General features: G+C 38.9%; 1 protein-coding gene across 1 annotated transcript in view; it reads left to right on the forward strand.

Moving 5' to 3' along the window:
* Positions 1–18,023, forward strand: part of LOC132401348 (dynein axonemal heavy chain 8-like) — an 895,336-nt gene that overhangs the window by 18,612 nt on the left and 858,701 nt on the right. The window contains exons 4-5 of the mRNA XM_059983478.1: positions 4,544–4,628; positions 12,190–12,341. Of these exons, the coding sequence (XP_059839461.1) occupies positions 4,544–4,628; positions 12,190–12,341 (237 nt within the window). The remainder of the gene's footprint in view (positions 1–4,543; positions 4,629–12,189; positions 12,342–18,023) is intronic.

Genomic DNA, 18,023 nt, shown 5'->3' on the forward strand with positions numbered 1-18,023 from the left:
ACAGGCTTCCCAACCTGCGTACCCAAAGACCTGCAGAACTGTAAGTTTGTATTTGTATGAAGGGCTGCACACCGGGTACTGCTACAGCGGCCGTATGAGGGGCCATTCAAGGTGATCAGGAACAACGGGTCCATGTATGTTCTGGACGTTGGGGAGGGGAAGAGGAGGTTTTCATGGTGGACCGACTCAAACTGGCCCATGTGGGCTTGGCACAGCCGGTCAAGGTTCAGGCACCACGGCGCAGAGGCAGACTGCCCAAACAGAGACTGATCCAGACTGTGGACTTTGGGGGTTGTATCGCCGGTTCTGGGGGGGGGTGGAATATGTGGCGACCCACTTTCTACGCAGGCAAACCGACTCACAAAATGGCGCGCATGTCGGCAGAGAGGCTAGCCCCAAAATGGCGCTGGGCCGCCTTCTTCAACAAGGAGAGAAAGCCCCCGTGCGGGAAGAGACTTTTGTAATGCACCTCTGACATCATTTCTGCCTGGTGAGGGCGGGAGTGGAACTGCATAAAAGCCAGTACCGCGAAGTTTGAGAAAACTAGTCTCGAGTGCAACTTACAGACTGCATGTCATTATTTCTAGCTCTATGTGTAGCACATCGCTACATGATCAGGAAAAGTTCAAAGTTTAAGGTAAACTTAAAGTAAGTTCAAAGTGCATATATGTCACCATATACAACCCTGTGATTTGGTTTCTTGTGGGCATACACAGTAAATCCAAGAACCATTATAAAATCAATAAAAGACCACACTCAACAAGGCACACAAACAACCAATGTGCAAAAGACAACAAACTGCAAATAGAAGAGAAAAATGATAATAATAAATACATAAGCAATAAATATTGAGAACATGAGATGTAGAGTCCTTGAAAGTGAATCCATCAGCTGTTAGGAACAGTTCAGGGTAAACGAAGTTAACCCCACTAGTTCAAGAGCCAGATGGTTGAGGGATAATAACTGTTCCTGAACTTGGTCGTGTGAGTCCTGAGGCTCTTGTATCTTCTTCCTGTTGGCAGCAGTGAGAAGAGAGCATGACCTGGGTGGTGGGGGACCCTGCAGATGGATTCTGCTTTCCTGCATAGCAGTCCGTGTAAGTATGTTCAATAGAGAGGAGGGATTTACCCGTGATGGATTGGGATAAAAGAGGACATGAGGTTTCTCTGTCAGACAAAGTGAAAGAGAATCCCAAAGGTTTCTATAGCTATATTAAGTTCAAAAGGATGACATTGGACAAACTTGATCATCTTGAAGATCAGCATAATCATCAATACAGGGAGCCGAGATAGATGGGGAAGATCTTAAATGGATTTTTTGCATCTGTATTTATTCAGATTCAGTTTATAAACCACAAATACAATAAAAAAAATGAGACAATGTTCTCTGGAATGATATCACGAAAAAGCACAAAACAGACCACACAAGAAAAACCATATTACGTTTGGTAATCCCCAGTCCAGAGTCCGGAGAGGCTGCTGCGTATCGATATCACGCTACCGTCTTAGCACATTCCCCAGAAAGGAACTACAAACCCATCAGACAATCCTAAAGCTACAAGACCTACACAAAACCACATAGTTATATATAGTTATAGTTAACATATATTTTCAACAGTGCAGACAATACCGTAATTGATAAAAAAAACTAACTGACGAAGACTACATAATTATAACACATAGTTTCAACAGTGCAAAGCAATACCGTAATCTGATAAAGAGCAGTCCATGGCATGGTTAAAAAGAAAGTCTCAAAGTCCCGACAGCCCATAATCTCATGCAGACGGTAGAAGGAAGAAAAACTTCCTGCCATGAACCTCCAGCGCCGCAGCTTGCCGATACAGGAAACAGATATAGAGCTATCTTGAGATGAATGAGGGTCCAGCAAGGTGTTCCCTTGGACCTTGTGGGAGACTAGTGCAGAAATTGTAGTGGCCCTGGGAAAGATATTTAGCCACTGGTGATGTACCGCAGGACTATGTTGTTTTGTTGTTCAAAAATGCTCTAAGAATAAACTGGAAATTATAGGGCAGTGAGCCTGAAGTTAGTCATGGATAAATTATTGGAAGATATTCTAAAAGTAAGATATAAGTACTATTTGAATAAGCAGGGTTGATAAGGGAAAGTCAACATGACTTTAAACATGGTAGGCCATGTCTAACCAATTATATATAATTATATTGAAGAGGTTACTAAGAAGATTGTTGAAGGAAGGGCGGTGGATATTGTCTATGTGGTCTTTAGCAAGGCATTTGACAAAGTCTCGCAAAGGAGGCTAGTTAAGAAGTTCAGTCACTTAATACTCAACATTAAGTAGCCAGTTAGATCCAACATAGTGGGACAAATCAGAAAGTGATAGTAGAGATTTGTCTCTCTGACTAGTGGTGTGCTACAAGAATTGGTGATATGTCTGTTGCTGTTTATCATCTTTATTAATATTTTAGATGATAATGTGGTAAGCTAGATTGTTAAGTTTGTGGATAACACCAAAATTTGGGGGCATAGTGGAATTTAGTGCAGACAAGTGTGAAGTATTGCATTTTTTTGGAGTTCAAATCAGCATAAGACTCGTACACATTAAATGGCAGGGCTCTGAGGTGTACCATTGAACAAAAGAATCTAGGATTACAGATCCATAATCCTTTGAAGGTGGGGTCACAAGTAGAAAGGATTATAAAGAAAGCTTTTGACACATTGGCCTTCATAAATGAGTGTGCTTCCAGGAGTTGGAATGTTACGTTGAAGTTGTACAAGCTGTAGATGAGGCCATATTTGGAGGGTTGTATGCAGGTATTGTATGCATGATATCGGTTTGTATATAATTCAGATGCAGGTAGATAGGATTGGGCAGAAATCAGGTTGACGGGGGCTAGATATGCTGAAGAGCCTATTTTCATGCTGTAATATTTTATGACTGTGATTCTATGCTAATGTTTTAAGGCATCAAGAATGACAAAATCCTCAGGGTGTGATTTGATCTATCTCAAGTTATTGGGAGAGTCAGGAAAGGAAATTGCTGGTGCCATGACAGAGACCTTTGTATCCTTTCTATCCACAGGCAAGGCTCCAAAATACTATACAGTAGTCAATGCCGTTCCTCTATTTAAGAAGGACAGTAATGATAATCCAGCAAATTATAGGCTGATGAGCCTTATGCCAGAGGTAGTTAAGCTAATGGAGAGAATTCTAGCAGGTAATATTTGTGCTCAGTTAGAAAAAGTATTGGCTTATTAGGGATAACCATCATGGCTTGCTCTGTCTTACAAACTTGATTGAATTATTTGAGGAGTTGAGGAAATGACTGATGTGGGTGGGGTAGTAGAGGTTGTATACCTATTCTTCAGTAAGGTATTTGACAAGGTTCCTCCTGATAGCTGATTCAGAACATATAAGATACATGGGATGCATGGAGACGTGGCAGACTAGATTCAAAATTTTCTTGGCTGTAGAAGATAGAGTATAGTGATGGAGGAGTATTTTTCTGACTGGAGGTTTGTGATCAGTGGTCTGCAAGAACCTCTGCTTTTGTGATTATATGCAAATAGTATCCATGAAGATATAGATGAACTGATAAACTTGAAGACAAAAATTAGTGGAGCTTTGGATATAGTGGAGATAATTGGTAAAGCTAATGAAGAAGGCTGTCAAAGGATACCAGATGTATTGTATGTGAGTTGAAGATATGGGCAGACAAAATGGCAAATGGAATTTAATCCAGACGAATATATACTTCCATAAACTAGATGTAATGAATGATGTAACAATTGCTGGAAAAGAAGGACCATTAATTGAAAGCAGAGTGAATCAATATCAGTGACCCCTCCCAATCAATACTGAGGTCTAATTAGGTTCAGTTGGCTCTGTTGGGCAGTCCACATTGTTCACACCCCAATATAGCAGTCTTGTATCATAGAAAGAGATTACTAGATGAGAAAGATAAATATTCAAAGATGTGCTCAAATCTTTAAATAAAAAATTCAACAATTTCACTAACATTTGAGATTCCAGAGCATCTAATCAAAATTGTGAAGGAGCATTTTAAATGGTATGAAGAACCTTGCATTAAGATTTTACTTAAGTGAGAAGAGTGCTTCATAAAATACCCATCTTCCCATATATCAGTTAACTATCTGTGGAAGAGTCTGTAGACCCATATTGATCTCTTTGGAAGCTCACAAAATTGGAGTGAGGGGAAGTCATCCTTAATTATCAAGGACTGCCTAAAAAACTTACTCTTTAACTGAATCTTGCGGTTAGTCATTAATAGAATGCTAACCTGAAAATTAACCATTTATTCTTATTCTCAATTTTTTATCTATTAAATAATTCCCTATCAAGTCATATTATCCTCTTCAGTATTTTTCTATTAAATATTTTTAATCATTTCAGATTTGAATTCAGGGGATTATTGATTGGAAATGATATAACATTTAAAATATATTGTCGAGGAAGTATGTATTGTTTTTACATGGCATTAAATTTGCTCATGGAGGATGCACATGATGAAAATATTAATGATAATTATTTACACTTTATTTTGGCAGTTGCAACCATATGATGATTTCTTTTCAAGAGGAGGCAGTAAAGCACTTGCATTCTTTTATCAAGAAGCAGATCCTCCGATAATAGGTAAAAATAAGTTTAAGATGTAGAATCATAGAGTCATAGAAGAGTACAGCACAGAAACAGGCCCTTGCGGAACAATTTAAACTGCTTCCCATCAACCTACACTGGGACTCTAGCTCTCCATACTCCTACATATCCAAACTTCTTTTAAACTTCGAAATCAAGCTTGTATGCACCACTTGTACTGGCAGCTCATTCCACACTCTGTGTGAAGGAGTTTCCCTCCAGTGAAGAAGTTACCCCTCATGTTCCCCTTAAATTTTTCACCTTTCACCCTTAACCCATGACCTCTAGTTGTAGTCCCACTGAACTTAAGTGGAGGAAACCTGTTTGCATTTGATCTATCTATACCCCTCATAATTTTGTATACCTCTATCAAATCTCCCCTCATTTTTCTACATTCCAAGGAATAAAGTCCTAACCTATTCAATCTTTCCTCATAACTCAAGTTCTCCAGCAGCAGCAACATCCTTAGATGTTTTCTCGGTATTCTTTCAACCTTATTTACAACTTTCCTGTACGTGGGTGACTAAAACTACATTCAGTCCTCCAAATTATGCCTCATCAGCATTTTATACAACTTCAACATAATATCTCATCTTCTGTACTCAATACTCTGACATATGAAGGCTGGTGTGTCAAAAGCTTGCGTTACAACACTATCTACCTGTGGTGCCACTTTCAATGAATTATGGACCTTTATTCCTATATCCCTTTCTTCTACCACAATCTGCCCTACCATAAACTGTATAAGACTACCGAAGTGCAACATCTTGTACTTGTCTGTATTAAGTTCCATCTGCCATTTTTCAAACCATTTTTCCAGCCTGTCCAGATCCCACTGCAAGCTCTGATAGTCTTCCTCCCTATCCACTACATCTTGGTGTAATCTGCAAATTTGCTGATCCAATTAACCACAGTATCATCCAGATCATTGATATAGATGACAAACAACAACAGACCCTGCACCAATCCCTGTGGCACACCACTAATTACCAGCCTCCAGTTTGAGAGGCAACTATCTACTACCGCTCTCTGACTTCTCCCACAAAGCTAATGTCTAATCCAATTTATTACTTCATCTTGAATGCCGAGAGATTGTATTTACTTGACCAACCTCCCATGTGGCATCTTGGCAAATGCCTTACTAAATTCCATGAAAACAACATTCACTGCCTTGCCTTCATCAACATTCCTCAAAACTTCCTAAAAAAAAACTCTATAACATAGATTGGTTAGACATAACCTACCATGCACAAAGCCATGTTGACAATCCCTAGTCAGTTGATGTTTATCCAAATACTCATATATCCTGTCCCTTAGAATACCCTCCAATAACTTTCCCACTATTGATGTCATGCTCAATGGCCTATAATTTCCTGATTTATTTTTAGAGCCTTTCTTAAACAACAGGACAATATTAATCTAATCCTCTGGCATCTCCCTTCTTATTAAGGATGATATAAATAACTCTGCTAGGGCCCTAGCAATTTCTCAACTTGCCTTCCACAGGATCTAAGGGAACACTATGTCAGGCCCTGGGGATTTATCCACCCTGATTTGCCTCAAAACAGCAAACACCTGTTTATCTGTAATTTGTGTAGGGTCCATGAAGTGGATGCTGCTTTTCCTCACTTCTATAGACTGTGTCTGTCTCCTGAGTAAACGCAGATGCAAAAAATCCATTTAAAATCTCCCCATCTCTTTTGGCTCCACGAATGGATAACTATTCTGATCTTCCAGAGGATCAATTTTGTCCCTTGCAATCCTTTTGCTCTTTGAAAAATCTTAAAATCTGTGGAAGTCCTTGGGATTTTCCTTCATCTTTCTGCTAGAACAAACTCATGCCTTCTTTTTTTTCAACTTGCATTTCTTGACAAGTGCGGATGTCATGACCTTGCATTACAGCAAATTGCAATAAAGACATTTATTTAGAAATGCAACTTCCCACCTGCAGAACTTGGTGGTTGCTTGAACTATAAATACTAGATGATTATAATGAATGTGAGAAGGACTGGGATTGGAGGCAGTCTAAAAAGGATTCAGCAAATGAATTCTTGGAATGAGTGAATTGTTCTGATATGAGAGACTAAAGTAGGTTCTACTGTATGTTCCATGTCATTTTGAAAAATGATAGTGATCTTATTGTAACATACAAGATCCTAAAGAGGGGGGCATGACAGAATTAATAATTATAACAAAGCACAAATATAATTTATTATAAATTTCCATACATGAAAATATTAATTATAATATTCCCTCATAACAAGCATTCCTGGCTCATGGCCCAGAAATATACTTTCTTCACCCATCTATGCATTTTGACCAAGCTTCTTGCTGATGTGTTTTTGAATGGTAAATCATGTAAAAATGCCTTGATTCTTCTGTTATGGCATATCTAGAGCACTTAGGTATTTCCTTAATTTCATTTGTTAGTTGTGATTATTTTTTATTCATATGACCTGTTTTGAAATAGTGTCTAAACTACTTAATTACCATGACAATGTTCATATATTAATAAACACACATTACTGTATATTTAAATATTCATGTTTTTCAAACTTGGGGACAATTATTTAGAGCTTCAGTATAAAGAAATGCCTTCTCAAAGAGGGCAGAGAATTTCCAACATTATCTCACCCAAAGGGTTGTGGAGACTGTGTAACTGGAGGCAGATAATATTTTGAAAGTTTGTAGAATAAAGGGTTATAAGAAACTGGCACAGAGATGTAACAAATAATTTTAGATCATTTGACCTTTCTTTATGTCCATATCAGAATTGCCCACTTGTGATTAACATACAGCTGTGATTTTGAATCAATGTTTCTGATGCCCCTAGTGCAGGGGTCGGCAACGTTTACCACTGAAAGAGCCAATATGGACCCATTTCCCACAGAAAAGAAAACACTGGGAGCCACAAAACCCGTTTGACATTTAAAATGAAATAACACTGCATACATTTTTTTTGCCTTTATGCTATGTATAAACAAACTATAATGTGTTGCATTTATGAAATTGATGAACTCCTGCAGAGAAAACGAAATTACATTTCTGCATGCAACAAAAACATTTTGAACTCCGAAAAAAAGACGTTGGGTTGAAGGTTACTCCATAGTTAGCCTACCTTGGATCGAAGAATTAAAAGAAAGCGCGCACTGGTGGGTGTCAGGCATTGGTAGTGGTGATGTATATTAATAGCGATAAAAAACACGTTGTAGCGGTGTAGCGCTACACACAGCGCTAAAATAAAGACAATGCAGTCAAAGGTAACTTTATTCGAACTAAACAGCCTTGATTTAAAGCCTCCCTCAACCCGTCCCCGTGGGCGCGGATGCTCCAAAAGACATGTACTCACAAACCCCCGTAGGCTATCTCCCTTAGCTGGAATGGTGGCTAATTGTGAGCCGGTTCGGATGTGTCAGGAAATGGGGTCTCCACAACGTTTTTAGATTGTACAAGATCACCATAATCTTCAAATTTCGAATTACGTTTCAAAAACTAACAAACCACGGGGAGCTGCAGCACAGAGATCAAAGAGGCGCATGCGGCTCCAGAGCCAGGAGTTGCCGACCCCTGCCCTAGTGTGTCAAAACTGCCCTTGTCCTACATACTTGTTATTAGCAATGTATTACACAAGTAAAGAAGCATAATCTGATTCTTAACCACAGTAGTGTAGTGGTTAGCATGATGCTATTACAGCTCAGGGTGTCCAAGTTCAGAATTCATTCCCAGCATCCTCTGTAAGGAGCTTGTCCGTCCTCCCTGTGGAATACATGGGATATCCCTGGGTGCTCTGGTTTCCTCCCAAAAGGATAATTGATTATTGTAAGTTGTTCTGTGATTGGGTTATGGTTAAATTAGGTTTGCTGGGGGTTGCCTTAAGGGGTGGGAAGGACTTATTCTGTGTTGTATCTGTTAATTAATTAATTAATCAGCTCACCTCATCAGAGAGATTTTCTTTTTTCCACCTATTCATAGAATTATAGCACAGCACAGCAGTGGATCCTTTTAGCCCACCGCGTGCATGTGGACAGTGAGCCCATTTGCCAGTCAGTACAGATTGACATCAACATCCTCCACAATCATCATCAACACAAGTGTACCACAAGCCACTGTGCCTAGCCCCTGCTCTACTTGCTTTATACTTTTGACTGTGCAGCTACAAAGTACAGATGTACAAAGTACAGCTCCAACACTCTATTCAAGTGTTCTGACTACACTAAATCAAAAGTGGTGATGAATCGGCATTTAGGAGGGAGATTAGATATCTGGTTTAATGTTACCACAGCAATAAACTTTCACTCAATGATAGCAAAACCAAAGAACTGATTAGTGACTGCAGGAAGAAGAAACTGGTGATCTATCAACCAGTTCTCATCAGAGTATCAGAGGTGAAGAGGGTCACTCTTTTTAAATTCCTTGACATTTTCATTTCAAATGATCTGTTCTAGGACCAGCATATAAGCACCATCAGAAAGAAGGTGCAACAAGGCCTCAACTCTCTTGGAAGTTTATGTAGATTTGGCATATCACCTAAAACTCTGACACACTTCTAGAGCTGCACAGTGCAGAGTGTCCTGACTGGTTGCATTATAACCTGGTATGCAAACACCAATGTTCATGAATAGAAAAGCATACAAAAAGTGGTGGAGACAGCTCAATCCATCAGAGGTGAATCCCTTCCCACCATTCAGCACAGCTATAAGGAGCGCTACCACAAGAAAGCAGCATTCATTATCAAGGACTCCAACCATCCAGGTCATGCTCTCTTCTTGCTGCTGCCATTGGGAAAGAGATTTAGGAGCCTGAGATCCCACAATACCAGGTTCAAGAACAGTTATTATCCTTCACCCATCAGGCTCCTGTACCTGTTCTCTGTTTGTTTGCTGCTGTTTTTGGGGGAAGGGGATCTATCTATTTATTTATTTACTTATTTATTTGCTCTCTCTTTTTTGCACTTTGGTTGTTTGTCATTCTTTATTGGTGTAGTTTTTTATTGATTCTGTTTTATTTCTCTTTTCTATTATGAATATGTACAAGAAAATGAAACTTAAGTAGAATGCATGGACATGTATATACTTTGATAGTAAGTTTACTTTGAACTTTGCATTAGGCTTAGATATCTCTTTCCAATTTCTATCTAAGTATCTTTTAACTACCTTTTAAATGCTGTATTGTATCTGCTTCCACCACCTGTCTAGCTGCTAAGTCCAAATAGCCATCACCACCTGTGGTGATTCTTCTGTCACTTTCGTTAAAGTCAAAGCCAAAGTAAATATATTATCAAAATATGTAAATATTACCAAATGTTACCTTTGAGGTTCAGTACAGGAAAATAAAGATATTCAATTGATTTTATGAAAACTTATAAACAAAGACTAACAAGCAGCTGATGTACAAAAGAAGACAAAATGTGCAAATAAAATAAATAATAATGAGAACAAGGGTTGGAGGGTCTTTGAAAGTAATTCAGTAGGTTGTGGAATCAGTTCAGAGTTGTGGTGAGTAGAGTTATCTATGCCAGTTCAGGAGCATGATGGTTGTAGGGTGATAACTGCTCCTGAATTGGCTCTGTGTGATCTAAGGCTCCCACGGTTGTAGAGTTATGCAGATTCTTCAGCCCAACATATGCAGGGTGTCTATTTGAGCTTGTCACATTTTACTGTGATTGGCCCATTTCTTATTAAAACTTTTCTATTCATGTGACTGTCTAAATAACTTTTAAACATTGTAACTCTACCCACTGGGACAGCCTCCTCTGGCATCTCATTCCATCTACTCACTGTCCTTTGTGGAAGGTTTCCCCTCAGGTCCCCTCTAGAAATTTCCCTTCTCTCCTTAACTGTATGTATTCTTATTTTAGACTCCCTTACCCTGGAGAAAGACTATGATCAACCATCTTATCCATACCTTTCAGGGAAAGGTATGCTGCAGGGAAAAAAGTCCTAGCCTATTCAATCACTTCTTACATCTTAAGCCCTTCTGTCCCAGTAATATACTCATGAATCTCTTCTGCATCCTTTCTAGCTAAATGGCATTATTCTTATATCTGGGTGACCTGAACATGTAACCTGAGGTCTCTCTGTTCCTCAACACTCTCCAGGGCCCAACTATTTACCATTAGATCCTGCTGTGATTTAACTTATCACAATGTAATGCTTTGCACTTGTCCAATTTGAAATCCATCTCCCATTCTCCCAGTTCATTTAAACCCTGTTGTGATCTTAGATAATCTATGTCACTGTCCACTGAACCAGTAAATTTGATGTCATCTGCAAATTTGCTAAAACTTGTTATGTCATGAAAGACTAGCAAGTTTCTACAGATGTACCATGTAGGACGTTCTGACTGGTTGCATCACTAATTGATTTGAAAACTACAGTGCACAAGGCTACAGAAGATTATAGACTCCTACCAAGTCTTTCACCGGCAAGGACGCCTTCAACAGGTGGTGCCTCAAGAAAGTGGTACTCATCATTTAAGGACCCTCACCATCTGGGACAGGCCTTCTCATTACTACCATCAGGGAGAAGTACAGAAAACCCACACTTAATATCTTAGGAATGTATTCTTCCCCTTAACTATCAGATTTCTGAACTGTCCTTGAACTATTTCTCTTTTGCACTGTATGTGTATGTCTGTATTTACTTATTTATTGTGATTTGTAGTAATTTTTAAAAATCTTGCACTGTTCTGATAAAAAAAACAATATCATGACACATACAGAATATTGAAAGACCTAGATAAAGTAGACAGAGAAGTTGTTTATAATAGTAAGAGAATCTTGGACCAGAGGGTGCAACCTCAGAATACAAGGATGCCCCTTAAGAACTGATATGAGGAGAAACTTCATTTACCAGAGGGTGGTGAATCTGGAATTCATTGCCGCAAATGGCAGTGGAGGCCAAATCATTGGGTATATTTAAAGTGAAGGTCGATAGGTTTTTGATTAGTAAGGGGGTCAAAGGTTATGGGAAGAAGGCAGGAGAAAGGAGTTGAGGGACAATAAAACAGCCATGATTAAATAGCAGAGCAGCCATGATGGGCTGAATGACCTTATTCTCCTCTGCCTTGTGGTTAAATATATCAGGGATAATAAACCTGATTCTGATTATCATCCGAATTGTTAATATAGAAGACAAACAACTGTGGACCCAGTACTGAAACCTGTGGCAAACCATTACAGCCCTCCAGTCTCCTTTCCATTAAGCCACTTTTTCTGCTCTGTAAGTTAACTTGTTTTCTATTTTCCACAGTTCTGATAACAGACCAGGACCTGAAATATTTATTTCTATCTCCACAGATTCTGCCTGACCTGCTTGGCATTCCAACATTTTTTGTTTTTATTTTAAGGATAATCATAATTTATTATGTTATTTAGATGGAGGGAGGTGTGGGTGGTTTGACAAGTCACATATTCCACTTTGCCTCCTTTGACAGAACAGTATAGCATAGCATTTTTTGAGAAAACTACTTTTTTGAATAATCAGTCTTACCAAGTATGCATATCAAAGCATGAGTAGCAAATAGCTGAATAATGGTTTGACAAATTAATTATTTTTAGAAAGTGGACGAATTATTGCTGGAGTTGCAAAAGGGATGAAAATGATGCGATTATTTATGGGAAAGTTATCGGAAGCTTGCCTCGGTGGTTTGTGCTTGTTCTTTGTGCGGTACCAAAATTATATTCCTATCACCGAAAGGAATATACAAGAGGTATGAAATTATCATTTTTATTGGCAGTAGTGAACATTTTACATTAGTATATTGTTGTGGGAAGTTTATATTTTTCTGTACTTAGCTTGAGACAATATTCATTTTATACACAAAAAAATTATTCCATATCAAGCATTACCAGCCTATTGCCTCAAAGATACGAGAGATCTAATCTTTTCCCCACTATGCACTTGGACCAGACTTCTTATTAATGTGTTTTTGTGTGGTAAATCATAGAAGGGGACTTGGCTGCTTATGTTCTTACATGCTTACAGCACTTTGAAATTTCCTTAATTCCATTTCTTATTTGTTTAATAAAAAGTACTAAACAAATTGAGTTTATGGAAATTCACCATGACATTTAAAACTTTGACAAACTTCTATATAGGTGTAATAGAGAGTATATTGACAGCCTGGTATGGAAGCACCAATGCCCTTGAAAAGAAAATCACACCAATCCATCACAGGTGAAGCCCTCCCAAGCATGGAGCACATCTACATGAAACGCTGTTGCAGGAAAGTAGCATCCAATATCAGGGATCCCAACCACCAGGGAATGTTCATTTCTCACTGCTGCCATCAGAAGAAGGTACAGGAGCCTCAGGACTCACACACTTCAACCATGAGACTCTTGAACCAAAGAGGATAACTTCACCCACCCCAGCACTGAAAAGTTCCCAAAACCAACGGATTCACTTTCACTCTTCAACTCATGTTCTGGATACTTATTGCTAATTGATTTATTATTATAATTTCTTCTTTTTGTATTTGCACAGTTTGTTGTCTTCTGCACTCAGGTTGAACACCCTAGTTTGGTGGCCTTTCATTGATTCTGTATGGTTATTATTCTGTAGATTTCTTGAGTATGGCCACAAGAAAATGAATCTCAGAGTTGTATATGGTGACGTAGTCATAGAAAAGTACAGCACAGAAACAGAACCTTTGGCCCATCTAGTCTGTTAAACTGTTTAAACTGCCTACTCCTATCAACCTGCTCCAGGACCATAGCTCTCCATATCCCTACCATCCATGTACCCATCCAAACTTTTCTTAAATGTTGAAATTAAATTTCCTTTCATGTTCCCCTTAAACTTTTCACCTTTCTCCCTTAACCTATAACCTCAGCAGAAAAAGCCTGCTTGCATTTACCCTATCTATACCCCTCAACATTTTGTATACTTCAAATCTGCTCTCAATCTTCTACATTCCAAGAAATGAATTCCTAACCTATTCAATCTTTCCTTATAACTCAGGTCCTCCAGAGCTGGTAACGTCCTTGTAAATTTTCTCTGTACTCTTTCAAACTTATTTACAACTTTCCTGTAGGCAGGTGATCAAAGCTGCACACAATACTCCAAATTAAACTTCACCAACATCTTATACAAATTCAACATAACATCCCATCTCCTGCACTCAATACTTTGATTTATGAAGGCCAATGTGCCAAAAGCTTTCTTTACAACCCTATCTAATTGTGGCACTACTTTCAAGGAGATACAGACCTGTACTTCCAGATCCCTTTCCTCTACCACTTCTCAGTGCCCTGCTGTTCACTGTGTAAGACCCACCAAAGCGCAACACCTTGCACATATCTGCATTCAATTCCATCTGCTAATTTTCCAGTCCATTTTTGTAGCTGGTCCAGATCCCACTGCAAGCTCTGATAGTCTTCCTTGCTGTCCACTACACCCCCAGTCTTGGTGTCATCTGGAAATTTGCTGATCCATTTAATTACATTATCATTCAGATCATTGACATAGATGACAAATAACAATGGACCCAGCAACAATTCCTGTGGCACTTCACTAGTCACAGGCCTCCAGTCAGAGAGGCAACTATCTAATACCCCTCTCTGGCTTCTTCCACAAAACCAATGTCTACTCCAGTTTATTACCTCATCCTGAATGCCAAGCGACTGAACTTTCTTGACCAACTTCCCATGTGTGACCTTGTCAACAGCCTTGCTAAACAACGTCCACTGCCTTGCCTTCATCAACTTTTCTGGTTAATTCTTCAAAAATCTTTAAGATTGGTTAGACTCAACCTACCACGCACAAAGTCATGCTGACTATCCCTAATCAATCTGTGTCTATCTGATCCCTTAAAATATTTTCCAATAGCTTTCCCACAGCTCGTGGAGGCTTAACAGCCTATAATTTTCTGGTTTAACTTTACATCCTTTCTTAAACGGTGGAACAACATTAGCTATTGTCCAATGCTCTGATACCTCACTCGTCACTAAGAATGATCTTAATATCTCTGTTAGAGCCCCTGCAGTTTCTTCACATGTTTCCCATATGATCTGAGGGAACACCTTGTCAGGCCCTTGAGATTAATCCACCCCAATTTGACTCAAGACAGCAATCACTTCCTCCCCTGTAATCTGTACGGTGTCCATGTAGCCACTACTGCTTTATCTCACTTCTGTAGTCTCTGTCTGTCGCCTGAGTAAATACAGATGCATAGAATTTATTTAAGATCTCCCTCATTTCTTCTGACTCCACACATGAATTACCTTTCTGATCTTCCAGAGGACCAATTTTGTCCCTTGCAGTCCTTTTGCTCTTAACATATCTGTAGAATCCCTTGGGATTCTCTTTCGCCTTGTCTGCTAGGGCAATCTCATGACTTCTTCTACCCATTTCTTTTTAAAGTTTTCTTTTGCATTTCTTATGCTCCATAAAGACCTCATTTCTTCCTACCTGCCTATGCCTGCTATGCACCTTTTTTTTTTCTTAATCAGGGCCTCAATATTTTTTGAAAACTAAAATTCCATAAACCCATAATCTTTACCTTTTATTCTGACAGGCACATACAAGCTTTGTACCCTCAAAATTTCACTTTTGAAGGCCCCACACTTCCCAAGCACACCTTTGCTTGAAAGCAGGCTGTCCCAATCCACACTTGCCAGATCCTTTCTGAAACCATCAAAATTGGCCTTTCTCCAATTTAGAATCTCACCTCGTGGACCAGACCTATCTTTTTCCATATTTACTTTGAAACTAATGACATTATGATAAATGGATACAAAGTGTTCCCCTACACAATCAAAATGTCATTAGTTTCGAAGTAAATATGGAAAAAAATTAGGCCTCATCTGCAGTTTGAGATTCTAATTGCCTCACCAATGTTGTATACGACTTCAACATAACATCCCAACTCACGTACTCAACTTTCTGATTAATGAAGGCCAGTGTGCTAAAAGTTCTCTTAATGACCCTATCTACCTGTAATACCATTTTTAAGGAATTATAGATCTGTATTCCTAAGTCCCTTTGTTCTACTGTACACGTCAATCCCCAGCCATTCAATGTCTAAATATATGTAAGAAATTTATCTAACTGTTGATTACACTTAATGATTAAACATCCACAATTCTCTGGTGTGCTGTATTTGAAGGTTCCTTTCACTAAATAAATTCTTCCTAATGGGCACCCTTTTGTTCTGAGATTGTATCCACTGGTTCTAGAGCCCAAGCCACCTCTGGATCTGAACCAAAAACATTACTCCACATTCACATTGCTTCACATTCTTATAAATTCTAGATCAAAAGACCAATCTACTGCATCTTTCCTTATAATATATCCTTTTCATCTCTGGAATCTATTTGGTGAAACTACTCTGCACTCTTCCAAGTCAGTATTCCAGATATCGTCTTGCCAATATCTGGAATACTGACTTGGAAGCATTACTATTATTATTTTAGCATCCCATCCCCTCTACAATAAAGACATAACTGCCTTTTGTCTTTCTAGTTATCCTCTGTATCTCAAAGCCAGAAAAAGTTCTGTTTATTTTTACTCTTTGTTTCATATAAGCACCTTAACAGCTTTTATCCTGCTATTACAAGACTATTAAATGGTCCCCTCACATAATAAAATAGACTCTTGACCTCAATCTACTTCAATATGGCCTTGCACCTGATTGTCAACCTGCACTGCACTTTCTCTGTTACTGTAACTCTAACTGCATTATATTGTTGTTTACCTTGTTCTATCTCAATGCCCTATTGTAATGAAATGATCTGTAAGGATAGTAGGCAAGACAGGTTTTTCACTGAACCTCAGTGCATGTGGCACTATTAAACCAGTTTACTCCACTATCCCATGAGCTTTAATTTTATATGCTAAAATCTTGCATGCTTTCTTAAGTGGGACTTTATCAAATAGTTTAAGTCTATGCACATGATATCCACTGGTTCTCAAAAAGTATCAATTTCCCTTTCAATATGATTGAGTTCAACTTGAAATTTGATCGGGAGAAAGTAAACAGTAATAATGGCATAGCAGTATTTCAGTGAAGGAAAGGAAATTACTGTGGTATGAGAGAGGAGTTGGCCAAAGTAAATTGGAAGGAGATGCTGGTAGGGATGACAGAGCAGCAATGACATGTGTTTCTAGGAAAAATGAGGAAGGTGCAGGATGGATGTATTCCAAAAATGAAGAAATACTCAAATGGTGGAATAGTACAACTGTGGCTGACAAAGGAAGTCAAAGCTAATGTAAAAGCAAAAGAGAGGGCATGCAGTAAAGCAAAAATTAGTGGGAAGATAGAGGATCAAGAAGCTTTTAAACCCTACAGAGAGGAACTAAAAGAATCATTTGGAGTGAAAGATGAAATATGAAAGCAAGCTAGCAAACCATATCAAAGTGACCAGTAAAAGCTACTTCAAGTATGTACAAATAAAAGAGAGATGAGACTGAATGTAGGACCACTAGAAAATGAGGCTGGAAAATAATAACTGGGGACAAGAAGATGGCAGATGAACTAAATGAGTATTTTGTCTCCACCGTGGAGGAAACTAGCAGTGTGCCAGATGTTGAAGGGTGTGAAGGAAGAGAAGTGAGTGCAGTTACTATTACAAGGGAGAAGGTGCTCAAAAAGCTGCAAGACCTAAGGGTACGCAAGTCACCTGGACCAGATGATCTGCACCCTAAGGTTCTGAAAGAGGTTGTGGTAGAGATGGGAGGCATTAGTAATGATCTTTCAAAAATCACTGTACTCTGGCATGGTGCCAGAGGACTGGAAAATTGCAAATGTCGCTCCAAGCTTTAAGAAAGGAGGAAGGCAGCAGAAAGGAAATAATAGACCAGTTAGCCTAACCTCAGTGGTTGGTAAGATGTTGGTATCAGTTGTCAAGGATAAGGTTATTGAATACTTGGTGACACAGGGCAAGATAGGACAAAGTCAACATGGTTTCTTTAAGGGAAAATTTTGTCTGATGAACTTGTTGGGATTCTTTGGGAAGATTACAAATAGGATAGACAAAGGGGATGTAGTATATGTTGTATATTTGGACTTTCAGAAGGCCTTGCCAAGGTGCCACACATGAGTCTACATACCAAGTTAAGAGCCCATGGTATTACAGGAAAGTTACTGGCATGATTAGAGTATTGGCTAATTGGTTGAAGGCAGCAAGTGGGAATAAAAGGATCCTTTTCTGGTTGGCTGTCAGTGACTAGTGGTGTTCCACAGGGGTCAGTCTTGGAACTGCATTCACACTGACCTCAGGCAATCATGGACCTCTGGCACACTGTCTTCCACAGTGAAGACTGATGCAAAGTACCCATTAAGTTCACCTGCCATTTCTTTGTCCCCATTACTACCTCACCAGAATCATTTTCCAGTGCTCCAATATCAACTCTCACCTCCCTTTTACTCCTTATATAACTGAAAAACATT

Source organism: Hypanus sabinus, chromosome 10, assembly GCF_030144855.1.
Source record: "Hypanus sabinus isolate sHypSab1 chromosome 10, sHypSab1.hap1, whole genome shotgun sequence".
Classification (NCBI taxonomy): Eukaryota; Metazoa; Chordata; class Chondrichthyes; order Myliobatiformes; family Dasyatidae; genus Hypanus; species Hypanus sabinus.